Consider the following 26,530-nt stretch of genomic DNA (forward strand, 5'->3'; position numbering starts at 1 on the left):
CATTAAGGATGTCGCGGCCGGAATGGGATCCTCTGAGGCTGAAGCAGCTTTACCAACTTGGGCAGTTCACAAGTAATGCGGACGTGTCTTCATTGGAGACCCAAGGCAGCAGTCGCTTTATTGACCAGCAAGACAGATCTAACTCGCATGTTGGTCCAGAACACAAAGATGAGGGTTGATCATCGGCGACCAGAAAGAAACTTGGTTAGGTTTTCAATCGCGGAAACTGAGTGCAGACCTTCCGCCAAGAATAGAACATCAATCGTGATGTTGATTTTCCAGGTTTCCGGGCCCGTAAAACACCAAGTTGGCCAAGAAGAGGGTATCGTGAGAAGATGTTGCACGTCATGCTGGAACGATGAAGACAAAGAAGCCATCGGTGATGGTGAGAGACATTATACTCATACGTAGGTGGACACAACTTCAGCTCGTTGCAGATGCGCCATCAAATGTGCGCATTAGGACTGCACCGTCATATCCGGATTAATCACTTGGGACAGCAACACCTTCAATGAAGAATGAAATTATCACGCTAAGAGAGAGATTCCGCCAAATCACACATACACATGCGGCATGTTTCGACTGGATCCTAAGGTTACGTCCCGTTGCTCTTCCATTCGCTTCGTGATAAAATCGTGAGATTCAGATGGAGAGGTTGTTCCAGACCGACGCAGCGGGCGCCTCCTTCGTCAGATCCCCATGAAATTTCCAAGCCAATTCTTCTTCTTCGCACCTCTGAGAAAGATTTGGCACATGCCGAAGTTCAAAATGGAAATAGTCCGAGCGAGCGAATGAGAACTAACGCAGTCCCGGATTATCACCGGCGTCAGTATGTAAAGCTCTCCCGGACTCGACTCCGGATCTCCTCGTTTACAGGCCCCCACTCGACGAGAGAATTATGATGAGAAACAGAGGCAGACTACTTTTTGCAGTAGCCACAACCGGGAATGCCCCCAAAATGCGGGAATGCTTCGTCTCCCTCACCATTGGCGCCGCTGCACCTGGTCACGGCTGCCCTGGGTCCATCCCGCGTTGGTCGGGCGCTTCTACAGCTGCCATGTCTTTGCTCACTTTCTTCCGTGCCGTCCCTTGCGTCTAGACTCAAGATGTTTGCTCCGAAACTCCTCGTGCTTCCGCTGCACGTGGACCCGCCTTTCCTCTTCCCGCTGCTCACGGCAAGCCTCCTCGACGGTGCCTTGCGCTACGTGACGGTCCGCTCCTTCGCCCGCGGAGAAGGGCGGGCCCGCAAGCGCCTTGCGGGAGTGTCTGTCCTGTTCGCATCCTGAGGGTCACACCCCTTCGACTTACATCGTCGTTCTGGATGGGGCTTCATACGAGATGACTCCTGGCGTTGATGGCAAGACATTCGAGCAAACCGACCATCCATGCCTTCCTTCCTCGCCATTCCCCAGCGAGAAGATTTCATTCCTTGCACTGGCGTGATCGATGGCGAAGATGAAGTTGGTCATTGGCCTGTGAACGACGACAGGAGACGCTCGACTTCGAAAGGGGGGGCCATCTGACCTCAGTTGCCCTTCCGAGGCGGATGTCAGCTCAGGGTTGAAAACGAATTATCTGGTGTTGATCTGGCAGATTTTCTCCTCGTCGTAGTCCATATGTTTCGGTTTGGCAATCTCGATGCGAGACAGGATATCGCCCTTTTCTTTGATGATGGCGCCGCGCTGCCGCGGCCAGATGCTCTTCGACTCGACATTCCGGCGGCTGGATGATCCATGTGAGACTGCACTTGAAATGAGGATGCGGTGGGCTGCTAAGTCTGCGACAGAGTCAGAATCGTACGACGATCTGACAGGTGCATCATGCAGATCTCGCTTGGGAATCTTGGAAGAGTATGAGGCGTTCAATCGCGGGAAGATCAAATAGATCATCATGCGTTTGATAGAAGGGTTTGTGAATTTTCTGTTCCTATCTGTTCGAATGTCTTGTGGTACGGCCGTCAAGACTTTCATCATGGCGTCCTGTTGAATCATGGCAATCTGGGTACTGCTCCTCGACATGTGGCTGTACAAAAGACCCCGCGGTTTCCCACTACTTCTACCTCTTAGACTCGGTAACTGTGCGACTAGGATGACTGGGACATTTTACGCTTCTTTCCAAATGTCTTCATACCACCCTGTCGAATGGTTATGTTGCCTTGATTGTCTTCAACAGTTCAACTTTTGTCCCGGGGAAATCAGGAGAAGTCCAGAATTGCGATGACTGTCCGTACAGTTGGGCGTCTGACCCCTACGAGAACTGAAGACTCGACAACAAGGCGGCTGCGTCCACTTGCAGAAGGAAGTGGTAATAATGAAGCCTGTCTTCAGCGATGTTGGCCGATTAGCCTACCCCAAAATGTTAGTAGATCAAAGAGTGGTGGTTTAACAAAATACATTTCCAGATGATTTGAAAGATACAACAATATTCCCATTGTCACTTGTTCTGCTATAAAAATGCTATAAAAATGAGAGCTCACATTTCATGAGTGCTAGTCATTGCTTTCTTTCTATCCCACCTAGACTTTTGAACAGATGGTATCTAATAATATGAAGCACAATGACCGATTACAATGGTTGATTATCCAAGCTGAACAAAGGGCACTCAAGGTGAAAGATAAAACATGAGCAATTACTCACGCCCCTCAAAGAACACACAGCCGGTATGAGCCGCACAACATCGATACTTCTGTTCCCTCTGCTGAAGCTGTCACATGCCTGACCCTTCTTGGGCATTCTTTCATTTCCTCAATATACCCGTAAAACTCATGAGTCATATTGTTTATTTTAGGCAGGGGCATAGTAATCAAATGGTTGTTTGATACATATGCTGGGATTGTTAGCGATGTGAGATGCCGTAGAAGCTTAGAGTTGTTGCTACAAACATTACAAACATCACCCAGAGAAGATTGCAACAACAGTGATAACTGCTCTGGTATCTGTCCAGAGCTTGAAAATTAGAAGATGAGAATTCTGTGATAATTAAGACCCGATAATGTTCAGGAAGGTACTTGAGTGAATTGGCATCAATGAGTAGTTACATGTTGTTGAAAGAACATCATCCATCCTGATGTTTGACCCAGAACCAGGACAATGCCATTCAAGAATCAGTCAGAAAGTTCATGCACATTGTCTTTCATCTAGAATCCTCATCTTGAAAGAGATTTTCAATAATGAGATGTTAAATATCTGCGCAAGGAAGCTGGACAAGAACCAGAAAGGGCAGATCTCGTTTGCCTCAGTGTCCCACTTGTCAAACGGTACAACCTGATATCAGCTGGCCTGTATCAAATCGACCACCCAAAAGACACTTCAGAAATAATCACAGCCGCCAACAACTACAAAGTCTTCATTATCGACAACCAAATGTGCCAAATCGTCAGATACGACGCCTGCAACCACCGCGTCAAGGTACGAATGACCTGCTGCAAGGCCCTCTTCCACAAAACCCAGTCGTCCTTCTACCAAATCATGGCCTGCCTCTGTGGACGCCGCAACAAGGGGTGCAACGACGTCCCGCCTACCACCTCGAATGGCTTCTGCCCGGACTGCAAAGAGGTCGCACAGGCTGGCAGCGAGACCAAGGGCCGTGTTTACAACCGCTATGCAGCGATGAATACGCCCGAACATCGGAGTAGTACTCGACACCGCATGATGGAGCAAAAGAGACAGAGGGAACTCGAGGTCAACGCGTATAGGGACGACAGATACGCGATGCAACAGGCCCGCCGCGACCAGCGAACCGACGGTGTCCTGCCTTTCCAGCCGCCTCTTGCTCACATCCCGCCTGGTGATCGCGCAACACACCCGCAGCAGGCGACGACCAGGTTTTCTCCGACACCTCCCTTTGGAACGCAGCCGAAGCATCCGTACCACCCACAGCCCAGCAACCATGGCCCTTGTGGGACAAGAACCGATGCCGTCCCGAATGACGGTCGGATGAACGACGATCGTCGAGCTCACCGGGAGAAGCGGGAGGGCGGCTACGGCGGATTCGACATGGCCCCGTACGGCTACGACCAGCAGCGGCGAGACGAGGAAAAGCGACTCAACAAAGGCATAAACCCGTACAGACCCTACGAAACTCCCCAGATTCCGTCCTCGTCTTGGGCTTTGTCGTCTCAACCCCTTGCCGACCGCAGAGGCCGAAAGCCTCGACCCCTGAAGGACTTCAAGTCGTACGGCTCTTCAAGTCGCCAATCAACCCCCAAGGAGACCCCCACGAAATCTGGTGGTCTAAGGAGACTGCTCAGCTCTGCTGGCCGGTTTGATGCTCGATCTGACGCTCGTACGGATTCTTTTGTCTCGGAGGCTAGCTCGTTTGCTTGTGAAGGTTCTCGCGCTCTGGAGCGAGGAGGCTGATGTCAGTGGTGGCGGTAGATGGTAGTAGGCAGTGAGAGATCAATAGTTGGTGAGTGAATGCTTCGTCCTTTTGAACTATGTACTCGTTTCGCGCGTTTTCTTGCAACTGACATAGGCAGATAGAGCCTCCTTTCCCTTCCCAAAAAATAGAACGATGACCGAAAGCAAGCAACGCGTAAAGGTCCGTCAAAAACTCTCGTTGGCAAGTGTCATAACTCGACCAAGATACAGATCCAATGACTGACAGTCTGTATACGCGTAAGCTCAAATTGGTATCCGATGAAAGTACTCCGCCGTGTGATGTGATGGCGCCTCCCCGATGCTTCCATGTCGCGGGTCCGACCCCGCCGATTCCTGTGTTCAACCGCTGCTTCTCCTTAAGACCTCATTACCCTAGCTTTGTGAATACCCGTTGGCAGGTCGAGCCAAATGATCGGGACTGGGCTTGCGCCTATAATGTGTTTTCTGAAGGTGTGCGTTCCGTTTCGCAATACCATGGTGAGGATTGTAGCTTGCTGGTTTGCGTGTTAACTATTGTGCCTTGCCATTCTTGGCTTCGCCATTGCCCTTGGCGGCCTTGAATTTGGCGATTTCCTTCTCGACGGCCTTGTCGACACGGCCCTTGAGCTCCTGGCGGTAGCCGAGCTTGAAGAGGAACTCCAGCCAGACAAACAGAGGGGCCAGAAAGACAGCCTGGACCAAGTTGTCCAGCAGAGCAGGGGCACGGCCCTCGAAAGCGCCGTGGCCGATGAACTGGAAGATCCAGCAGACGACGTGAACTCCGATGGCGACCTTGTTCGTCAAATCGGGGTTCTCGAGTCTGAAAGAATTGCCAGCTGCAGTGGCGGCCAAGCAGATGGCGGCCAGCAAGGTGCCGGCGACGGGCTCAAGAAGCACGTACAACCCGCCCCAGGTAATTGCTGCCAGGGTTCCCAGGTTGAGATCCAAGTTGGGAACTGTAAGCCAGGCGGGAAGGGGAATGAGAGTTCCTGTGTTGGTGGCCTAGATGAAAGGTTGAGCTCATGAAGGTCAAGGCCAGGGTACGTCCCATTGGTTACGTACGAGACAAAATCCTGAAAATAGGATGAGCGGCACACATGCCATGTGAATGCCGATGTTGACGGTGTTGTGGTGGTATGCCCCATACTTCAGAGACATTAGCAACTCTACGAAAAGACATTTCATCAAAGGATGAAACCACTTACAAAGGTCAAATGCTTTTCCAAGTCGAGCGACATCTTGGCGGCGTTGAAGATTGGATGATGTTGAGATCTTAAGGTGAGCCAAAATGAGGCAGGTGATGGAAGCCGAGGTTTCCTGCAGGACCGAAGCAAGGCTACAGTGCAGGGTCGAGGGTCAACCGCAGGAGGTCGTCAGTGGGGGCGCGAAGCGGATAGAATAGGTAAAGTGGTTGTGTGCTACACGAGTCTGCGGCGATCTTCAATGTCGAACGGGGTCGGCGATATGGCGGGTTGGCGATGTTAGAGCCGTAGAGGAGGATTGAAAATGAAGAATGCCGTCGTGTTCCGGACAGGGTTGCAATGGTGTTCATATGTGTCCCACACACGCCGTAGGAGTGGAAGGCCGTGGGGCCGCTGGGAGCGCGTTTTTGCAGCAGTTCGGGGGGTCCGTAGGGGAGGACCGCTGGGTTTCCAGCAGATGACAAGGGCGACTACTGCGGCTTCTGACTGGAGATTCGGGGGGTAGAGTCCACTAAAAACCACTAAATGTGCATGCACCGAACATACGAGTCCCTTTACCCAATCTTGTGCCGTGGATTTGTCGTGTGAGCGCGTTTGGGGGCTGGAGAGGCTTTCGACCGGCCGTCAAACGATCTGGCGAAGTCTGGATTCTGGAGGAGCGTGGAATTTAGTTAGCCAGATTTAGGTTCGGTAACCAGCCCTCATCACCGCCCAAAAATCACAAGAGACACAGCTATTAGGGTTGCGGTTTTCGCCGTTGATGGCGCCACCTTGTCGCATCCCTTTCTCGACTCTTCCAGTTACGACACTCTGTCACTTTACACCAATCTTGAAGCGCCTTCTACAGTCCACAAATCGGACTTCGCACTCAATTCAGACTTTCCTTCCATCCCGGACGTCGCGCTTACCCCGGCCTCTGGGAACGAATCGGATATCTTGCGCTAGTGCGCATCTTAGCGCAGGCGCGAGCAAATGAAGCTGTGGCTGTCACGTATCTGCCTAAGGCTGAAGAGTGGCTTGACAAGGCAGAAAAAAATCGAGGAGCCACAAAGGTCAGGTCCCGTCCCGTCGTCCATGCTTCGACGTACGGCCTCTTCAGCCTCGTCCTGTGCAACCTCTTGCCCGTCAACCGTCGAGTCCCACGACGACGGCGCATCCACCCCGACTGAAGCGCGTCTAGTGGCATAGCCATATTCCTATCGATAACGAACTTCTCTCTCGTTTCGTGTTTCCGTATTTGCTTTTACAGGACGCGCGACACGCGGCGACGTCCCACTTGCCGACTGCTTCGAGATCCTCCTGGATACAAGATCGGCTTTTGGAAGCTACGCCTCAACTTCCTTCTTCACCGAGTCAATCAGGTCGACGTTTAACCGATCCGAGACTCGACACCGATATTCGACCTTCTCGTTTCCCTTCAAATCGCAACCGAGATATACGTTCCGCTGAGGTGTCGCCCGACGAAGTTACGGTGACCGGCGCGAGGCATTACCCACGACGGACGACTCTTTCTATTCCAGCGCGCCGCGATCAATACCAAGATGTTTTTCCTTTACAACATGGAGCGCAGGGTTACCCTGCACCCTTCATATTTCGGGCGCAATATGCACGAGCTGGTGACCAGCAAGCTTCTGAAGGACGTGGAGGGAACCTGCGCTGGCAGCTACTATATCATCTCCATCATGGACACCTTCGATATTTCCGAGGGTCGCATCCTCCCGGGAAGCGGGTTGGCGGAGTTCACAGTTGGCTACCGCGCGGTAGTGTGGCGACCCTTCAAGGGCGAGACGGTAAATGCTACAAACCTGCCTGGCTTTGTCGGGAAGCGGATTCTGACATGACCCAGGTTGACGCCGTGGTATACTCAGTCAACCACCAGGGCTTTTTCGCCCAGGCAGGGCCTCTGCGGCTCTTCGTGTCAGCTCATGTAGGTTGCCGCTTCCACGCTGGCCAGGCAGTTCCTCAACGACTAACCTTGGTGCGTCCTCTGTAGCTCATCCCCTCCGAGATCAAGTGGGACCCGAATGCCACGCCGCCGCAATTCACCAATAACGAGGACACGATAATCGAGCCAGGAACGCATGTGCGCGTCAAGGTGATTGGTACGAGAACCGAAGTCGGCGAGATGTGGGCCATTGGCAGCATCAAGGAGGATTATCTCGGGTATGTTATGACCTGGAGCTCTGTTGATCAGGTTTACTCACAAACATCTCGTGCAGCTGCCTTCAAGACTAGTAATCTTGGACAGTCTGAGACCAGGGCGAGGAGCCACTTCGCTCAACTACGCAGGACCTGGCCCCACCGCCTTGCCCAAATGGCCATGTCTTTCGCCGCGGCGGTTGAGCATCCGTCTGAGAATAAGTCATCCGTAAGAGCATCAGGCATATTTGCAACAAGCGTTGCCCGGAGAAGAGGCAACTGTTGGTGCAATAAGGTTCGGGTTCGAAAGAAAACCACTCTCAGAACCGCCTACAGACTCGGACGAAGTAAGTCGTTTACGTTATGGAACCTGCTTATGAGCAGCGCAAAGATAGATAAAAGTCCGGGGCGAAAAGGGCGTACACATGCCCGAATATGGAGTAGGTTGAGGAAATACATGGCGCAGGGCTTCGGTTTGCGTCTTCGAGATGTACACTAACTTTCTCACGTTCAACAAAACAAAGAGCAAGCCATGATCAATAGCATCGGTTCAGGTCACTCCAGATGAATGATCGAAGTATTTCAGGGAAGCCGGAGAAACTGGGCTTTCCTTTGGATTTGACAAGCCAATTCAACCCGTGACCGGACCATAGGTCGACTTCCTCTGCCCCGCCTTTGCGCAGCTTTCTCCACGTTTTCGCGCCATGACCCCCAATCATAACTAACCTTACCCCGCCGCCTGTCTCAAGGATTTGCGAAGGGACATGAGTTCATGAACCCGCCTGGCTATCGTCCGGCCCGCTCGCGGATGTCTCTTCCGGGTCACTAGGACGGTACCTCATTACACACCGATAGTAAGGTAGTGCCAGTACCTCCGCAAGGGCCCCAATCCAACTTCCCGCGGCCTTCCTTCCGCGCAGTCATGACCCCCGCACCAGCATATGACATAAGGCGTACGGCGTGGGCTGAGGATGACAGTCCTGCGTACGTCGTGATACATATTTAGCAACACGATCTTCCCGCTGTCAGATCCATTTACTCCGAACACCTTGTGACACGCGCCTATCAGGACCACCCAAACTAGATAATCATGTCAGCAATGCAGACGGCCAACAGGCTTTGGACAGCCTTCAACAAGGGCGCCGGTCCCAGCTTGGGATTGTGGCAGATGATCCCGAGTGCCAACGTCTCCCGAGCCCTCGCCCGGAGCCCCGGCGTGGACTGGGTCTTGGTCGACTGCGAACACGGAAACATTGACGGTGACTGTGGACTTCGGACTGGCGGAGGACTCCGAGCTGACTGTGACTCTTAGATGGGGCTATGCATGATATTGTCCCCGCCATCGCCGCCGCCGGCGTGTCGCCCATTGTGAGAATACCGGACATGCAGGGTTGGATGGTCAAGCGTGAGCAAGACAACGAAAACGAACTCACGCGGAGAACCTCACTGACGTCACGAGACAGGTGCGCTGGATTGTGGTGCTCACGGGGTAAGACTCCATGCTGGGATGGCTCTGGAGCCTTGCTGACTGGCCAAAGATCCTCGTCCCGTTGCTCCGTAACGCCCAGGAGGCGAAGGACCTCGTTCAATCCGCCAAGTTTCCGCCATGGGGACGCCGAGGCTTCGGCTCACCATTCGCCATGGAGCGATTCAACCCGGCGCCCTCTATGACGGAATACCTGCAACAAGCGAACGACAGCTTGTTGACGATGGTCCAGATCGAGACCAAGGAGGCTTTGGACTCGGTTGATGAGATTGCCGCAGTCGAAGGCATTGATGTGTTGTTCATCGGGCCCTTTGATCTTGGTCAGTATCAGCAACTATGGGCGCCCAGCTGGAAGAAGATCTAACCAGGTGACAGGAAACAATATCGGTCATCCGGTAATCAACGGCGTCATCAAGAAGGAACTGAGCGACGCCATCGACCGTATTCTGGAGGCAACCCACAAGGCGGGTAAGAAGGCCGGAATCTTCTGCACGAGCGGCGAGCAGTCCAAGTTCTTTGGAGACAAGGGATTCGATATGATCAGTGTAGCAACGGATTATACGGCATTGCAGTACACAGTGGCCGAGTCTCTCAGCATAGCCCGCGGAGCGGCGAAGCCAGCCAAGGGTGGATCATACTGAACCGTCCGACGCGGCGGTTCGAAATGAATAATTAGGGGGTATGTACGTAGTAGGTAGGCTATGTTTTGGCTCGGCCAGGAGCCAAGCTGGCCAAGAGATTTGCGGCCGCGTGCGAAAAGCTTCCCTTATTTGCCCTCAACCTGGTCCATCTTGGCCTCGATCTGGTCGGGATCGAAACGGTGCATGAGCTTGACAGCCTTGCCCACGACTCTGGGGTCTGGGCTCTCCTCAGGGGCCCCGACTTTGCTGATATGGATCTGGGGTAGAGAGACAAGGTGTGAGTTCCGTACAGAAATGGGCAAAGCCGGGTTGGGAACTTCGGACGTTCTTCTACCTCCTCGTTGGCAGCTAAGGCAAACTTACCACCGGGACATCGAAATCGTATAATTCTTTCCATCGTTTATGCTCTGGCATCGTGATGTCGATCTCTTTGAAGTCAAAAGGCCTCCTGTCCCACACGTTGGACAGCGCCGATTTGGCTCGGACGCATAACCCGCAACCATCGCGTGCGAAGAGTGTAATGCGGCTTGCGTGGACCTGCTGGAATAGCCGTCTTGTTGGAGCGAACATGTTTGTGTGTGGTGACAGAACCAGCAAATTCAAATCGTGAGCAGATTTCGCGATTGCCTCTGTAAGTGACGTGTTTGCTGCCCGCTAATGCTTGTGTATGCAATACGTACTACCAGTTGCCGGGATGGGAAAGACGGTGGAAGAGCTGTGAAACAGCCTCGTTTTCGCTGTCAGCTGAGTATGGAAGAAGGCAAGTGTGAAATGTTGAGCTGAAGGTTGGCGGCCAGGGACAAGGGTCGATGAGGGCGTACAGCGAATGAAGATTTCAAAGAGGTGAGATGACGGAGTTGGCAGCAGCGAGGGTGTGCGAAGGAACGCCCGTTGGATTGGTTTCAAAAACGTCCGATAAGTGATTGGGCGGCCAGCTGATTTGCTGTACACAATAGAATGCTGCGATTGTCAAAGGTAAAAGTATGGGCTGGTTTGTCTGGTCGTGTGTTTCCAACTGAACTCCCACCCCGGCCGTCTTGCCGATAATTTTTGCAAGGAGCTGGCCAGCAAGCTGGATGTAACCTGTCACCCATTCGCTATGTCAGCTAAGAGGGCAGGGGCTCTCTTTAGGGAAGGCGGTGAACATGCCGACACCACGGCTCCGGCTGGCTTCAGCGAATCAGAAGCGCCATAAGACGGAGCTTGTGCCCAACATGCATAATTTTGAGCCGCTAAATCGCAAAGAGGACCCCTGGGAAATTCTGGAATCCTGGAGAACATAGTAACCCCTCCACCGACGACGTCGTCCACGACCACCCCTCATTCTACCACTTACGGTCGCGCTTTTCGAGCAATTTACAAACAAGCAGACCCGCCGCCGACGTTCCATCCTCTCTTCGATTCTCAAACGTCATCAGTTGTCGATTCAGAATTTGCCTTTTCGACAGATCTCACCTTCTTTGGCTTTTCTGTCATCACCAGTCGCAGCTTTTTTAAGTGCACGATATCCCGACTGTAATAACATCTTTCCAAAACACGCGAGAACGACAGCGAGCCATCCCACCCGACACCATGGCGGAAAAGTGCGTCCACCAGGGCTGCGGGAAGGTCTACACCGATGCAGAGGAGCCCTGCGTCTACCACCCCGGCCCTCCCATCTTCCACGAGGGCCAGAAAGGTACTCACTCGCTACCCGCCAAGCACCACCGCACTGCCGATTTCATCCTACCTTTTTTTTTACACTTCGTCATTTCACTGGAGACCTCATCTCTCCCGTTCTTGTCCCGTGTGGTGCGATAGGGATCTCCCCTTTCCACTCTCTTGGCCCAATTGAAGCTTTCGCATCCCTTGCTTAGCCTCCCTCCTCCTCCAACATGGACTGCAACACACGAGACACCGCGGCTAATCGCAAATCACTCCAGGCTGGAAATGCTGCAAGCCCCGCGTCCTCACTTTCGAGGAGTTCATGACGATCCCCCCCTGCACAACGGGAAAGCACTCCACAACCGACCTGCCCCCCAAGATCGAGCAGAAGAAGCCAGACCCCGCCGACGCTGCCCTCCTCGATAAGCTTACTTCGGCCCCGGCTCCGGCGCGCAAGCCCCTCTCCCAGGCCCAGGCCGCTCCCTCTCCTCCCCCGCCACCCCCGGAGTCCGAGTCCGACGATGCCTCCCTCGAGATACCCGATGGCACCACCTGCCGCCGCAAGGCCTGTTCAGCAACCTACCGTAAGGGTTCCTCCCGCGACGGTGAATCCTGCGTTCACCACCCCGGCGTGCCCATCTTCCACGAGGGTTCGAAGGGCTACAGCTGCTGCAAGCGCCGCGTTCTTGAGTTCGACCAATTCATGAAGATCGAGGGCTGCAAGACCAAGAACCGCCACCTGTTCATCGGCAGCGGCAAGAAGAAGGGTGCTTCCGCAGGCAGCGGAGGTGAGGAGAAGCTCGACACCGTTCGCAACGACTTCTACCAGACCCCGTCTACCGTCATCGCCTCCTTCTTCCTCAAGAAGATTGTCAAGGACAATGCCAAGATCGAGTTCAAGACGCAGTCCATCGCCCTCGATCTGCCTACATCCGACTCCCCGCCCAAGCGCTACACCGCCGAGGTGCCTCTGTTCGCGCCCATTGACACGGAAAAGTCGACCTTCAAAATCCTCGGCACTAAGCTTGAGGTGACTCTCGCCAAGGCCGGCGGCGAGTCGTGGCCGGTCCTGCGCAGTGACGACCGTCTCACCGGCGAGATATTACAAATCGGCAAGGCGGGGCGTCTGCAATAGCCGTTAGAGCACATGACCTTACAGACTTGTTCGTTTGCTTTCAACCTCAGACCCGGAATAGCATTCACACGGATGTATCAAAAAGGGAGAAAATCGTCAGCGAGAACAGATGGAAAGATACAAAGGGGGGTGGGGGTCAGTGAGACCTCGTCATCGCCAGACGTAGAGAGACAAAAAGGAAAAGCACGCAAGATACCTCTAGATAGGCATGTGAGACATGGCGTCCCACCCGGCGACGCGGTGTCTGCTGTAATCCAAGAAACCGTAAAACAAGGAACAATCCAACAGACCAAACCAACTCTACCGACGGCCGCCCGCCCGCCTCTGCTGGAATGCGGGCTGTGTATGCGTCCTGCGTGTACCTATCACCAATATGTTTCCAACATCTGTCCGGGACCAAAACGAAAGCCAAGAACATGGTGCCCGCAACACGCGGCCCTTTCGCCCAGCTCATCTTGATCCGTAAGAATTGACGACCAGAAGCACGATCAGACTCAATCTCCGAATTGATTGATCACCACGTAGTCGATGAGGAGCAGCAGCAGCAACGACGCCTAGTCTCGGACCCTGAACAAGCCACCTTTTTTTTTCTTTCTCACCCAAGTAACCTTCCGTGCGCGCGCAGCGCTCTGTTGAGATGACGATGGCTCGCGGCCCCGCGAGACTTGGCATCGCGAACCATTGGCTTTTGCGCCGTTGGCGCGGTTTCCCGTGATCGTGGCTGGGCGTGGTGTAGATTTGTAAAATACATTTGATGAACGGCACTAGGGCGTTGGCGCAATCTCGGGAGGAATCACATGTGTGTGTGTGTGTGTGATGCGTCCGTCGCTTGTCAAGTGCCGAAATGTTGGTGTTCCATCTTTTGCACGATGCTTATCTGATCTTCGATCCAAGTCTGGTGTTTTTCCCCTTCCCACGGTCAAGTGCTTGACTTGGTCTTACACAATCTGAAAGGAGACGGGAGCTCTCTTCGTCAACGGCCGTCAAAAGCATAATGTGACTGAGGTGATTCGTATCGCTCGGAGTCCCGATATCTTACCGTGGACATTCCTGCACCCAAAAAAGTACTGCCGACGCTAGCGATGACATCCCTGATGAAAATCCCATACATAGCCTCATAGGTATTATCCGAGAGACCAGAGAGACGGTGATCAGAGTCAGGGGCTGGACTTTTCCGAGAAACTGCTGACCAACAACACGGGCAAAAAAGTCTTGGCTGTTGTAGCGGCCTGATGCACTTTGGACTGAAAATTTCAGAGGAAAGAAAAAACTTATTATTCTTTTCGCCCGCTCACACCCCCAGCCGGCCATGGATGGCACGGTTTAACCAGAATAAATAATAGTGGATTTCAATATGGGAGGCTCTGAGCACGGATGAGAAGGTGCGCACAGCACACCACATGCGCGCACTCCCTCCTGTCCCGTTCCCTTTCCCTTCTCTGCCCGATCCCTTGCCTTCCCGGCTCCCGAGGCCCTCCTTTTCCGTCCTCTTTCCCCCCTCCCTTTTCCCTCCATAGTCCATCGCTGCATTTCCCAAAACGCCAAGCATGCAATGTGGATTCAAGAGCATAACAAAACATACACGAATGTGAGGCAAAAAAGGGGGTGTGGCGGGAGAAAGATTGCCAAGAAGATGGCGAGTAAAAGACACATACAGGAGGGAGTATCCGCAAAATGAGAAAAAAAGGCAAAATATGCAAGAATGACTTGAGTAGATGAGTAAAAAAATTGGATTCGGTGCCGAAGGACAAGACGGACATCGTCATCCCGCTCGGCCGGCGTCCGCAAAAAGCGGTGTTGTTGGCAAGGCCGTCGACATGATCGGCCGCTTGTTGCCACTAGGTGCCGATGGTCTTGGGGACCGTCGTTCCGGCGCCCGCCCGATGGTCAGGTGGGAGTGGCTTTTCCCACTAGTGGACGTGGCACGCCGGGCTGAGAGTCACAGTGGCCCTCAGCGGTCGTTGGACAAGACGCCGGTGCTCTGTAGGGCACGCCCGTCTCCAAACGTTTGACCAGGTTCTCCCGGATAGTTGACTGAGAAAGGGAGAACTTAGAATCCCAAAGAGGATAGGAGACAGATTGATGGAGGCGTCCGTAGAGAGCTGTGGGGAACGAGGGCTATGCCGTGCTGGGCGGGAAAACGGGCGTGTTGCTGTAGAGTCATAGTTCTCCAGTTGTTGCGTAGCTGAAATCGTAGCGTAGAGTGTTCTGTCGTTCCGTTCGCAGGGACTCTGCTCGTTCGTGCCTGGTAGTATGACGTGGGGGTCCCGTTGGGGCTGGTCGATCTGGCGGGATCTAGACTGTGACCTTTTTTGCCTTTGGCTTCGCCGCACCAAAGCAAGGGTGGGGCCTGCCGCCGCGGGATGCAACGGAGCCGCCAACGCCTCAACCACTGGCTCCTGGCTTGGCAGCCGGGTTCGGTGATGGCGCCCGGGATTCAGATCCGTTGTAAATCAACTGGAAGCCATCGCGGCGGCAGACGACAATGGGCTTGTCGTTGGAGCAACGCCCAATGATTTCGCTCGAGTCAGGCATGCTGTAAGGCACGGCGTCTTTGAAGTGGATGATTGGGCCGCCGTCCATTGTGAGCCCGATAATCTCGGCTCCCTGAATACCCTCGTCTTCGTCAGAGGACTCGGCTTGAATAGTGTTTCTAAACGTCGCGTTAGCACAAGTAGTTCCATCTTGGCGGCGATCATCGGGCAGAGGTAAATGCCCGGTGAAGAAAATTCGGTGTACGTACACTTGGCTCATTGGGAGAGTGTTGGCGTCGCTCATCTTCCTCTTCCTGTTGTTGACAGCCTTCTTCATTCTTCTCGAGATGCAGCCGTGCAAGTAGTGGAACAGGCCGGCAATGACCAAAACGGGTGTGCCGAGTGCGAGAGCCCAAGGCCTGCAAATGTGTTAGTGAGATGTGAAAGAATCTGATGTCGGTTGGGAAAACTTACGGGTTCCTTCTCTGCCTCAGCGAGTGCACAAGAGCCAGGATGACTCCGCACACGGCGATGAGAGATCCAACTTGGATCATGGTGAAAGTGGACCAGTAAAGCGACATGAGATCCTCTCCGTCACAGAACTGCAGAGCCATCAAAGTGAACACCTCCATGATGACCGTCACCAATGAGACACACACGCATCCCAAGCTGAACCAGATGCATCGTCGGATGGCTTGTTTTCTTTTTGAATCCGTCGGTGGTAGGTCGGCTACAGCGTCTAACGTGCTGAACAGATGGTCAGTGAGCTGTTTGAAAGTAGACCGTGAGATGCAACGGTTTTGCCACAGAGGACTTACCGAGTGTATCCCCATGCCGCCAGAAATAAGATGAACAAGTTGAAGACGAAGAGCAGCCAGTAGAGAAGATCGAATTGCCATCTGTCGAGATGAGAGGCGAATCTGGCGTAGTGTGCGCATCGAATAGGATCGTACGGAGTGAAGTCTTCCTCGTTGGCAACCATCTTTGGCAACTTCCGTGTTGTTGAGTGTGTAATTGGTTGTGTTGCTGTTGTAACTTTGTTGCTGATTGTATAACTGTTGTTGATGGTGGTGTGACCGTGTATATATATATCCTTTGGATGTCGTCTTGTTGCTCCGGATGACAGAGCGCTGATGTTGGTGACACTTTGACAGGTGGTGATGCAAGAGGCTCTGCTTCTTTATAGGAAGGACTCGTTTTGTAAAGTGCCCGATGCGCAGGGTTGTGCAAAGACGGGGCGGACTTGCCCAGGCTTGCGTGTGCGGCAGGGAGGCGCTATCACTATCTGATGGCTGGCAGGGGTCGTCGTGGTCCTTCAAGTCCCGAGGGCCACCCCGGTGTGTTCGCGCAGAAGGCTTGGGGAAAGACGGGTGGAGATGGATCAAAGTCTGGATGCTTGTCAAGTAGATTGCAAGATTGGCTCAGAATGGAACCGACGTGGGGAGAAGTGTTTAGTGCTAGAAGCTCAAGACGCTACTGCAACCTACTCAACTGCACTGCCGTCTGCAGTCTGCGGTCTGTAGTCCGCAGGGCCAGCGGCTTCCCTCCACGGGCCTCTCAGCAACTAGTGGATCCATTGTCAAACTCATCTTGTCACCAATGATGCACTGATGCTGCTGAGTCGAGAGCGGAGGAAGGCTAGGAATAGCGCTTGAAACAAGATGACAGTGACAGCGTTGTCGACTTGGCTTGTGGTGATCCGCATGTGGATGGCGATGCTGTCTGGGCGATGTCTGGGCAGTCTCTTGGCAAGATGCGCGGGATAAGACGTAGATTGCCGATCTGTAGGCGGACCCTGGTGACGGCCGATGTGGGCTTGGATTGGCCGGAGGTCGCATTATTCTCCGGACTAGGGGGGGCTTAGCAACGACGTTAGGACTCGAACACTCAGAAATCGCCTATGGTTCCCTGAGCTCGACGACGAGCTTCCCTGGTCATCCTCCCGTCCAATGGCGCCCGAGGCCGCCGTCGGTGCGAAAGCCACCCCGCACGTCTCATGAACGAACCCTCACTCAACACATTTTCCTCTCAACTCATTCCCTCCATCAGCTCAACTCTGTCCAGCATCATTCCCTTCAGACCAAGATACTCTCTTAGGGAGTCCCATTCGATGCCACCCTCCTCACCGTGCCTCCATTTCTCTTTGTAACCCCACGCGCATGCGATATCATCCATGGCAGCGCGCTCCTCTTCGCGCATATAGCGCTGGTGCAATGGGATACCGGGCGCCCAAGTGACTCGTCGCATGTGATCGTTGACTGTGGTTTTGGCAACCATCCCAATCGTGCCAGTAAACCCTAGGTAGGCCAGAATGGCGACAAAGGCAAATTTCGTGGCCGTCACGGGCTCCATTGTATTCTGGAATGCCGAGAGATTGGAGGCGAGAGCGTAGACCCCAATTGGGGCCGCACTCACGGCCGAGACGGGCAGAAGCGCCTTCCGCAAAAACTTCTGCCGGTAGAATGCTTGTGTCGAGTAACAGGCCTTGACGATACCAACTGCGGCGTCCAGATTCTTGGCGTCGATGGCGGCCCCCAGAGCTGTTTCGGCCACAGCTGCCTCGATGGCCTTGTCTGCCCTCTTTGGGTTTTGCTGAATATAGGCGATTGAACCCTCAACTGCCTTGGGTTTGGGCTTTGACGCATACATTTCGAAAACTTGGGGAAGTGTCTCGGGCCTGCCAAGCCTAGCTTGGATGTTTACGTACATCTCCAAGACCTGGGGACCAATGGATACAGTGGGGTGGGCGATAATTTCGTATGCTGACTCGGATATTGTGTCGACTGTATCCTTGACGGAGACTGACGGGATCGACGTGCTACCAGATTTAGCTGCATTCGAGTTCGAGTCCAGGGATAACAGGTTTGACGAGGTCGACGCCGTGAATCTCGAGGCCGGACGATTCTCCGACTTGGCCAGATAGGGTTGAATCGCATTTGCGGCGGCTTGGCACGTTTTCAAGGCTGCGATGACGAGCTGCGTAGGGGGGATTCCGTCCGTCGAGAGGAAGCGCTGCTTGCTCTGTTGAACCACAGCGACGAGTTCTCCCAGGTCAGGGAGCTCCTTGGAGGAAGCCCTCGTGCCCACGGATTTCTGGTGACCGTCGCCCGATGTAGATACCGTGCTCGCCAGCCGACTTTCCCCAGCAACCCGTCTCAATGTGGTGTTTTCGTGAAGCTTGGCAGATCGTGGAGAAACGATCGCAAATACGTTTGGCTTGGCGGTGTGTAGAAATCGAGTCTGTTGACCTGCGCGTGATACGGTCACGCATGACCGACAAAGGGTTCGAGGTTGAGCGGCCGCATGCCGGGTGATGACACTCCGCATCATGTTCGTGAGAAGGAGCTGAGGAGCTGGGCGTTCGCGTAGGATGAAGGGACCTGCGGTGAGACGGATTGGATGATATGAAGCGGAAACAGACGAGCGAGCTAGAGAGGCCGCGTCGTCAATTGGTGTCTCTGGGATGCAGTAGGGCGAACAGCGCGGCGGTCGGCCGTGAGGATGGAATCGTGGAAACGAAGCCAAGAGAATCAAGCAAATGGCCGGCGGGCGGGTGAGGCAGCAGCCGTACTGGGCGATGTACCGGGAGAGGTCGTCTTGGTTCTTGGGGTCTTGGACAAAAGAGAGGTACTGAAGGGCGACGAAGAACCCGGCAGATGTGAAGCGCAGGAGAGTGAAGCAAAGGAAAATGAAGCTTTCGACGAGACGGACGTCCCGGGGAGAGCTGGGAGCTGTTGCAAAATTTCCACCTAGAGCCCCATGTTGGCCAATAGAAAGAGCTCTGATTGACCACCCTGGCCCTGCCTTACAGACGATCGCTGCCAGCTTGGGAGAGGCTCTTCGGCAGCGCGCGCCGCACCAATGAGGCTAGCAGCTGCCCCTCCCAGCGGAGAGCGGTTGGCGCTCAGCGGGCAGGAGTCTCTGGAGGTCACTGAAGAAACGTGGACTGGCGACAGCCACAGCCGCTGCACCATCAACGCCTGATGAGCTGATACGTGAAATATGCGTGTTTCCCGCTACATTCTCCCAAGGCTCGGATATGTTTTGCAGCGCTAGTTAGTTTAGACATTTTGTAAAGATAGCTCGAATGTTGTTTCAATTTCTTGGCAAGAATCATATGTGTTTACTATCTTCCATTTCAGTTTCCTCTGTAGCTGCCTGTAAGCCGCGTCCAGTGCTTGCGTAAGGCGAGGCGACGGTAGGTGCCTGTTTCTCCAGCCACAGGTACTCACAGATACGCCCAAAGCCATGGTGTTTCGCACTACTTCTGTGTTGGTGGTGATCTCCCGCCAAATGGAAGTACCTCAAAGCACACGGACAGGCTCAGCCCACCACCAATGCAACGGTAGCACTGCCAGCGCCTAACAGTGCCGCATGTCGAGTGGACGTCCAAGATACTGCCCGAAGATGACGAAACACCACGCGGCTGAAAAGCTACCCCAGAGTACCATCATCTCATCGCCCCTGGGAATGCATTGATCGACCCCGAGAGCCTCACTGTCCTTCATTGAAACAGCACCCTGTCGTCAGACAGCACTGTATCTCGACGACATCTCTTCCGCCGTCGTTGCATTCGATTTGACGAGAGTCCGAACTGCATGAGCCTCGAGTGACCCCGGCCAACGGCGACGACGACCACGACGACCACGCTTCTACCACCGACAATCGAACACCTCCATCTACGAACCACCACATCTCAACTTCCTCATTATTATCTCGATATAGATAGAAACGAGCGATCGAGCCCAGCGAAACAACTTCAATATGCCTCCTCCGCCTCCCCCGCCTCCTCCGATGCCCGGTATGGGCGGCCCTCCCCCTCCTCCTCCACCACCAGGAGGACCTCCAGGGGGCGGTAGTCTACCGTCGAGACCATCAGGTGGAGGAGCAAACAGAGTACGCACATGATATACAAACCCTCTAGCTTCGAACGCAATTAGCTAACGTGGTCTGTAGGGTGCCCTGCTATCCGATATCACCAAAGGCAAAGCGCTCAAGAAAGCCGTTACGAACGATAGATCAGCGCCTGTCGTTGGAAAGGTATCAGGCGGTGGAGGAGGACCGCCGATTGGAGGTGCACCGCCAGTACCAGGTATGGGCGGTGCTCCCAAACCCCCAGGAGGCCTCGCACCTCCAGTGCCAGGAAACAGAGCTAGGAGCAACAGTGACCAGAGCGGACGGGATAATGCGCCGGCACCGGCTGTTGCGGATTCCGCACCACAGCTGGCTGGGCTGTTTGCCGGAGGAATGCCCAAGCTGCGCAAGACTCGTGGTGCGGTCGACACGGGCGCCGCTGCCGACTCGTCGTATCTGTCGGATCCCGAGAATAACATGCGGTCATCTTCTGCGCCCAAGGTGCCATCTTTCTCCGCGCCCAAGCCACCTCCCGGAGCTGCCCCTGCTCCCCCGGGAAGACCTCCTCTTCCGCCTCCAGGCGCTCCAGCACTACCGCCCTCTATCGCCCATTTGCGCAAGACGCCGAGCGATGTACCCAGGCCAAGCTCGTCAGCATCCATGAAGGGGCCTCCGCCTCCTATTGGGAAGAAGCCACCACCTCTACCAGCATCCCGGAAGCCCTCTACGGCGCCATCGAACAACCCTCCTCCGCTGCCTGGTGCGCCTGCTCCTGGAGCTCCTCCTCCACCTCCTCCATCTGCTGCCCCGGCACCTCCACCGTCAGCACCTCCTTCAGCGCCACCACCGCCCCCTGCTGCTGCCGCACCTCGAGCACCAGCTCCCTCACCCCCTTCCCGTTCTCCAGCGCCTCCCCCTCCTCCACCCGCTTCAAACGGACCGTCGCCTCTTGCAATGCAAGCTGCCCTACGAGCAGCTGGACAGGCATCACCCAGTGCTGCTCCCCCGCCACCCCCGTCTGCGGCGCCTTCGCCTCCCGCGGCCGCACCCTCGCCGCCGGCCGCTCCCCCTTCACGGGCCCGGTCCGGGTCTGGACTTCGCTCATCTATGCTGGACCCTAGTGCCTTTACTTTGGCTCCCAATGGTTCGAAGAGCCCGCCTCCTTCGAGGACTAACACTACCGCCAGCCTGAATACCGTAGGCGGCGGAGGAGGACGCCATGTCGTTCAAGACTCACGGTGGAAGTTCCAGGACGAGGCCATGCTTCCGAAGCCGAGGGAGTTCATCGGCGGTCCCAGACGCTACAGGGCAGGTAGAGGCAGCAGTGTACCTCTCGACTTGAGCGCCTTGTCTTAGGCGTTTCGGGAGAGGCGGCAGGCCGGACGAGGACGAATCTGGGGGGCTTGAACCCGTCCTTCTGCAGAACCTACGAGGACTTTCTTAGAGAATGGACTTACGATACAACCAATACACTCGATCAAGCCTGCTTCAGCGCAAGCCCATGCACTTGTGCTCTGACAATCCTCTCCTGGCCTCCCTGACAAATCCTAACCCCAGAAAGGAGAAGATATCTTTGGCATAAGCGACAGCCTCGCGAAACCACTCACCCCCGCTCTACGAAATGACGATGTCTCCTTCGCCCAGGAGGTCCGAAAGTCCGCGGGGCGTCGTCGTAACGAAACGATCGCCGAGACGATATCCAGATCGCTTGGCTCTTGGCTCTTGGCGTCGGCGACTTTTTTTCTTCAAGGTCAAGACAATGGTTCCTAAATCGGTTCAACGGGCAAAAGCTTCGCGGAGGAGGGCCGTCAACTTCCGACATCTAGATCAGGGGGGCGTGGGAGGAGAAGAAGGAGTGGAAGAGAAGGGAAGCAGGTCTACAGGCATCGCATCATCATCATCACCGTTCGGACGCAATCCTGGCATTTCTTACATCTGTGATCGGCGGGTAGCGCATCTCGAGGTTCACCAAAAATACCTGAAATTGACTTTTTTTTTCAAGAAATCCAAGTATGGAAAGACTAGCTCCTTTCCGTGTACTAGTTGATACGTATGGCCTCAAGAACGAAAACACCGCTGTAGGGAGACTCCCTCGTCGTCAAACACGCTTCTTTGTAAGCAACATCATCACTTCTGTTCTGCTCCGAAAGTCGAGACGGGCTTTCCTACCCAGCCCGAGAATGAGACGAAAGTTGACTCGAGGTTTCGAATCCTCTCCTTCTTCTCTCTCAAGGATCTGTCCGTTCTTGCTGTGAAGTGAAGCAAAACCAAGCACGAGGTCTCGCCTCGTCGTGGCCCCAGCCTCTCTCACGTGCACCAGTTCTCCAAGGCTGAGGAATCCGCCCAAAAAAGCCCGTCCGCCGCCGCGGCGCGCGGGTTTCGAAAAAAGGGCAACTCGTTTCGAGCTGCAGCTAAAACGTGTCACGGCGAATCCGTCCTACGCACTTCGTCTTGTTTCGAGCGCAACTCACCTCTCGCTCGCTGTCTTTGCACTCACGTGTATGTGTGTGTATGTCCCTGCCAAACCCCCCTGCCTGCATCTGTTACAGGAACCAACATCAACTCTTTCGTCCCAGCCTTGCTCTTCTTCCCAGTTTCTCGATGTAAGTTACGATGGTTGGACTTGGCAACACACATATAACACACACGCATAACACGTCCGATCAGGTAAGAAATCTTCTTCACATGCTTTGATTCCTCTTCGTCCTAGTGTAAAAAACGGGGGAGGGAATTTTCTGACGAACACGCGTACCATGACCCTTTCGATTGTATTAGACTAAACCAACATGATTGGAAAGTTGGTTTCACGTATGCCGGCGTCGCAAGAGCCCATAGTCGCCAAGAGAAATCCAGAAGCAAGGTAGTTGGTCTGGTGAGGCCAAGAGTCCGAGAAGCCAAGCCTCACGCCCCTGCCCTTTTCTCAGATCTCCCTCAGATGCGATCTTGATAGGAAAATTTCGAAAGCCAGACCCATGATGATAAAACGGAAAGAAAAGAAAGAGAGAAAACGAAAAAGAGGAAAAAAGCTTTCACGCCATGCCGCCCAGCCCCTTGGCTAAAGTCCTCCACCCCGCGATCGTTGATCATTTCAGATGAAGATGAAGAATTGCAACATAAACACACGCCCCGCCTATCCCGTTTTCGTCTGTCAGGCGTTTTTTTCCCAAAATAGGAAGAAGAGGTATCCATGATTGTTGAAGGTCGTCTATATTCGTCGTTCGCCCGCGTTCACGTAACCGTTTGTGACGAAAAGAGAAGGAGACCGAAATAACAAAAAGCAGCAAGAAAAAGAACCGGAGCCCGTCAGGTCCGTCAAAACCCGTCAGCTCCCCCAGTACCCCGGATTCCCCCGGACCTGGGAGAACGAGATAGGGACGTAAATAGTATCCGACGCCTCATGATTCAGACGACGGAGGACGATCGAACCTGATTCAAGCGACGACGCTTCGGCCAACCCCCGCACCCCACCTGAGGCGACGAAGACCACCGCCGGAAGAACGAATAACTTCCCTACCGCACGATGAGGAGTCTGCTACGGTCGAGGCGTTAACGCCCACTCCCGCTGCTGAGAGGGCTTCCTGGCGTCCGACCTCGCGGCCGATCACGTATCCAGCGCCAAACCCAACCACTGACACCAACACCACGACGCCAGCGCTTACGACCCAGGTCAGTAGCGTCGGGCTGATGAGAGCGTCTTCGCCGGCGGCGACCTTCTTCTTTTTGGTTGCCCTTGACGAGCGAGTTTGTGAAGAGGAAGTCCTCTTGTGCTTGTCAACTCCGTCGCTCTTGGGTGAAGATGGGGTCGACGATGTGGCAGTCCGTGATCGAGCAGGTGTCTTGGCCGGCGATGCGCCTTGTGGTTGAGATGGTCTGTCCGTCATGAGTTCGGCCTCGGGCATCAGCCTCAGCTCCACGGGTTGAGAACTGGGCCCGACTCCAGGATGTGCTGGTGCGCCTTGCTGCTCGACGTCCTTGTACTTGGGCAGACCGCGGGCGGCAGCAGCACAGGATAGGAGGGTTGTGAGAGAGGCACGGAGAGCAGCATCATTATCGGCTTGGTATGCGGGCGACATGAAGTTTGGCGGGCCGCGGTTCACCCTCGTTTGAGACCGATGTGATAGCGATGGCCGCACGCCGCTGTGCGGGTGTTGATGAACAGCCGAGTTCGCCGAGTGGCTTCGGTGCAAGCCTGAAGGTGGGTGGGAGAATGCATTTGGGTGAGGCCTGAAAGTTGGGTCATCGGCGACACGTCCCAGAGCCGTAGCGATATCATCACCGTCGTCGGAATCGTCCGACTCCACCTGCGCCGACTGCTGTTGCTGGAACGGCGCCGGCGGGGCCGGATGAACGTTCTCGGTCGAACTTGTCAAACATCGTTCCTCCTCGCTCTCGCTCTCCTCATACTCTTCCTGGCTGCTCGTGCCGGCGTGGATGGCGGTTTGGTCGACGTGGAACGACCGAGGAACAGGTTGATGGTGTAAGCGACGTCGGCGGGCGGCCATAGCCCCACCGACTCGGAGACCGGTGGTGACGATCTCGTCTCCGATGGACGAGAGCGACGACGAAGACGGCTGCGAAGAAATCTCGACCCATGATTCTGCAGAGCGTCGCGTCAGCCCCTCGCCATCCTCGGTCGCATCGAGTCGTGGGGATGCAGGCCACTGACCGTCGTTCCTCCTGTGCGGTCCTACGGCGGCGGACCGCGCTCCGTTCGTCGTCATCCTGCTGTTCTGCGAGTTCTGGCCTCCGCGCTCGTCGCGCAGTTGTTGTCGTCCGTCCATGATGATACGCTTATTTTTTGACGCCGCTTAAACAAAGAATGGAAACAAAAGAGTTGTTCGTGGTCGTAGTTCGTAAGGGATGTCGTTATCGTCGAGGCCGGGGGATGTGGCTGGACGGGTGTGGGGGATGGGGCGCTTCCTCCGTCCGAAACCCCGCGGTTTGGAAGATAAGATACGCTGGCGATACTTCTTAGTACGCGGTCCGAGATTGTCTGTTCGCGCGAGGCTTCTGATAGTTCGAAAGGGCGGAGGGATAAGATATGGGGGACGGTAAACAAAAAGTTGAAGTTGGGAAGAAGGATGCGGTAGACCGCTTCGACTATGGCTGGCTTACCAGGCACACGCACGCAGGGTCGCCGAGGTGGTGGTGTTGAGGCGCTGCCTTGGGTCTGGCTGGGCCTTTGTTGCGGCAGGTAGTAGGTGGCAGGTAGCAAGCAGGTAGGGGGGGAATGAGGGGGAGGGGACTGGTCTCCATCGAGGCATGCGATACGGCGGAGCTGGAGAGAGAGAGCCAGATGGATATAACGGAGCAGGATGATGTACATGTGCAGCAAGCATCTGGTGCAGAGTTACTTTACCTGCTGCTTTGGGCCGGCGCTTGTAGATTCCGGCTACCGCACCGTGTCAGGTGCTTAGACCACGACATCAACATCAGACGGCGAAGGCTCGAAGCACCAAGGCATCGTCGCAAACCTGCAGCAGACAGCTCCGATAAGGACAGTGCGGATACCCGCATGTCCATGACGCTAACATTAGCATTACCTGCCCCATGTCTGCAGGCATGATGATACTGCACCGTACGTCGTCTGCCGGGCCCCAAGACAATCGAAGCGGGGGTCAGGTGCAGCTCGGTGGAGAAAGACAGACAGACAGACACACTGTGGGAAGCGCGAGGTGCGCCCACGAACTTCGAATGCCGTCACGTCAAGGAACCAACCTATGGCACGTTCAGTATGTACCTTACGTAGTAGCACCGACACCGACACCGGCTCTTGACGTTGGGCCTTGACTGGAGTGGTCGCCCTAAAAGCAAACCACCGCCAAAGAGCTTGAGGATTTGCGCCGTTCGGCTCTCCTAGTGGTCTGCCACTTGCATCCTGCGACAAGGACGATCCCAAGACACGCCGTGATTGTCGTCTTATAATCGTCCGCGAAGTCATGCCAGACTCCCACTGACGTGCCATCCATCCCGCTCCACTCTACCCCCAACAAACTCGTCCGTTTCGTTGTCCTTGCTGTCGTTTATCGTTGTCGGAATGGCTGAGCAGGTTTGCGGCGCTTTCCAGCTGGGTTTTTCAGCCCTTCTACTGGCGAACAGGTGTTCACCCGTGACGTTGTTTGCTGAGGAGGGCGGAGTGATCATGCTGTGCCGGTTGTGTTCTAGTGGCATGGGAGATTCGTAGATTACCCGCCGTCACGGGGGGCTGAACTCACCTCGTGCCGCCCAATGACGCACCGTTGAGCTGGAACCTGAGCCACGAGGTTGTTGTCGAATGGGGAGCGGAGTCGGGCAGTCCCCTGCAGTAAGACAGTTGTCGCATGAAACCTTAAGCAGTGCCAGCCACACCAACCTCGTCTTTCACTTGCACAGCATGTTGGTATCTCAAGAGAATTTAGTTGAAATGGTATTATTTTGGAAAGAGAAAAGCAAAACTTTTGGTTTACACTAAGAGCCGGTTCCTAAACGCCGATTCCTCCGGGCCAGTATGTGCCTTTTTTGAAATGACATTCACGGGAGAGAAGTATACTTACTCCGTTTCTGCGTCGCATTGCATGGTATCGTTCCAAGTTCAAGAGTAACCGAAGAAGAGAAAAC

The 26,530-nt window shown here is 54.7% G+C and overlaps 10 protein-coding genes across 10 annotated transcripts; 4 read left to right on the top strand and 6 right to left on the bottom strand.

The window, feature by feature from the left end:
• Nucleotides 1-1,571: 1,571 nt before the first annotated feature.
• Nucleotides 1,572-2,018, bottom strand: CkaCkLH20_02770 (uncharacterized protein; the record flags this gene model as incomplete). The annotated part of the gene is made up of 1 exon (XM_038885489.1): nucleotides 1,572-2,018. The coding sequence occupies one exon, from the start codon at nucleotides 2,016-2,018 to the stop codon at nucleotides 1,572-1,574; it is 447 nt and encodes a 148-aa protein (XP_038749420.1).
• Nucleotides 2,019-3,362: 1,344 nt separating this feature from the next.
• CkaCkLH20_02771 (uncharacterized protein) lies at nucleotides 3,363-4,358 on the top strand (the record flags this gene model as incomplete). The annotated part of the gene is made up of 1 exon (XM_038885490.1): nucleotides 3,363-4,358. The coding sequence occupies one exon, from the start codon at nucleotides 3,363-3,365 to the stop codon at nucleotides 4,356-4,358; it is 996 nt and encodes a 331-aa protein (XP_038749421.1).
• Nucleotides 4,359-4,889: 531 nt separating this feature from the next.
• Nucleotides 4,890-5,596, bottom strand: CkaCkLH20_02772 (uncharacterized protein; the record flags this gene model as incomplete). The annotated part of the gene is made up of 3 exons (XM_038885491.1): nucleotides 4,890-5,360; nucleotides 5,421-5,504; nucleotides 5,564-5,596. The coding sequence occupies 3 exons, from the start codon at nucleotides 5,594-5,596 to the stop codon at nucleotides 4,890-4,892; spliced, it is 588 nt and encodes a 195-aa protein (XP_038749422.1).
• Nucleotides 5,597-7,101: 1,505 nt separating this feature from the next.
• On the top strand, nucleotides 7,102-9,826 carry CkaCkLH20_02773 (aldolase citrate lyase family protein; the record flags this gene model as incomplete). Its single annotated transcript, XM_038885492.1, has 8 exons — nucleotides 7,102-7,350; nucleotides 7,407-7,487; nucleotides 7,554-7,723; nucleotides 8,816-8,958; nucleotides 9,012-9,104; nucleotides 9,163-9,188; nucleotides 9,238-9,505; nucleotides 9,561-9,826. 8 exons carry the CDS (start codon nucleotides 7,102-7,104, stop codon nucleotides 9,824-9,826), a joined length of 1,296 nt encoding a protein of 431 aa, XP_038749423.1.
• A 125-nt stretch (nucleotides 9,827-9,951) lies between these two features.
• CkaCkLH20_02774 (glutaredoxin-like domain-containing protein) lies at nucleotides 9,952-10,396 on the bottom strand (the record flags this gene model as incomplete). Its single annotated transcript, XM_038885493.1, has 2 exons — nucleotides 9,952-10,083; nucleotides 10,190-10,396. The coding sequence occupies 2 exons, from the start codon at nucleotides 10,394-10,396 to the stop codon at nucleotides 9,952-9,954; spliced, it is 339 nt and encodes a 112-aa protein (XP_038749424.1).
• Nucleotides 10,397-11,398: 1,002 nt separating this feature from the next.
• On the top strand, nucleotides 11,399-12,605 carry CkaCkLH20_02775 (CORD and CS domain-containing protein; the record flags this gene model as incomplete). The annotated part of the gene is made up of 2 exons (XM_038885494.1): nucleotides 11,399-11,504; nucleotides 11,749-12,605. The coding sequence occupies 2 exons, from the start codon at nucleotides 11,399-11,401 to the stop codon at nucleotides 12,603-12,605; spliced, it is 963 nt and encodes a 320-aa protein (XP_038749425.1).
• A 2,385-nt stretch (nucleotides 12,606-14,990) lies between these two features.
• CkaCkLH20_02776 (uncharacterized protein) lies at nucleotides 14,991-16,061 on the bottom strand (the record flags this gene model as incomplete). Its single annotated transcript, XM_038885495.1, has 4 exons — nucleotides 14,991-15,258; nucleotides 15,349-15,498; nucleotides 15,554-15,826; nucleotides 15,898-16,061. The coding sequence occupies 4 exons, from the start codon at nucleotides 16,059-16,061 to the stop codon at nucleotides 14,991-14,993; spliced, it is 855 nt and encodes a 284-aa protein (XP_038749426.1).
• Nucleotides 16,062-17,107: 1,046 nt separating this feature from the next.
• Nucleotides 17,108-18,238, bottom strand: CkaCkLH20_02777 (uncharacterized protein; the record flags this gene model as incomplete). The annotated part of the gene is made up of 1 exon (XM_038885496.1): nucleotides 17,108-18,238. The coding sequence occupies one exon, from the start codon at nucleotides 18,236-18,238 to the stop codon at nucleotides 17,108-17,110; it is 1,131 nt and encodes a 376-aa protein (XP_038749427.1).
• Nucleotides 18,239-19,843: 1,605 nt separating this feature from the next.
• Nucleotides 19,844-21,054, top strand: CkaCkLH20_02778 (uncharacterized protein; the record flags this gene model as incomplete). Its single annotated transcript, XM_038885497.1, has 3 exons — nucleotides 19,844-19,975; nucleotides 20,036-20,434; nucleotides 20,494-21,054. 3 exons carry the CDS (start codon nucleotides 19,844-19,846, stop codon nucleotides 21,052-21,054), a joined length of 1,092 nt encoding a protein of 363 aa, XP_038749428.1.
• Nucleotides 21,055-23,364: 2,310 nt separating this feature from the next.
• Nucleotides 23,365-24,714, bottom strand: CkaCkLH20_02779 (uncharacterized protein; the record flags this gene model as incomplete). The annotated part of the gene is made up of 1 exon (XM_038885498.1): nucleotides 23,365-24,714. One exon carries the CDS (start codon nucleotides 24,712-24,714, stop codon nucleotides 23,365-23,367), a length of 1,350 nt encoding a protein of 449 aa, XP_038749429.1.
• Between the last annotated feature and the right edge of the window lie 1,816 nt (nucleotides 24,715-26,530).

Source organism: Colletotrichum karsti (assembly GCF_011947395.1).
Source record: "Colletotrichum karsti strain CkLH20 chromosome Unknown Scaffold6, whole genome shotgun sequence".
In the NCBI taxonomy this organism is placed as follows: Eukaryota; Fungi; Ascomycota; class Sordariomycetes; order Glomerellales; family Glomerellaceae; genus Colletotrichum; species Colletotrichum karsti.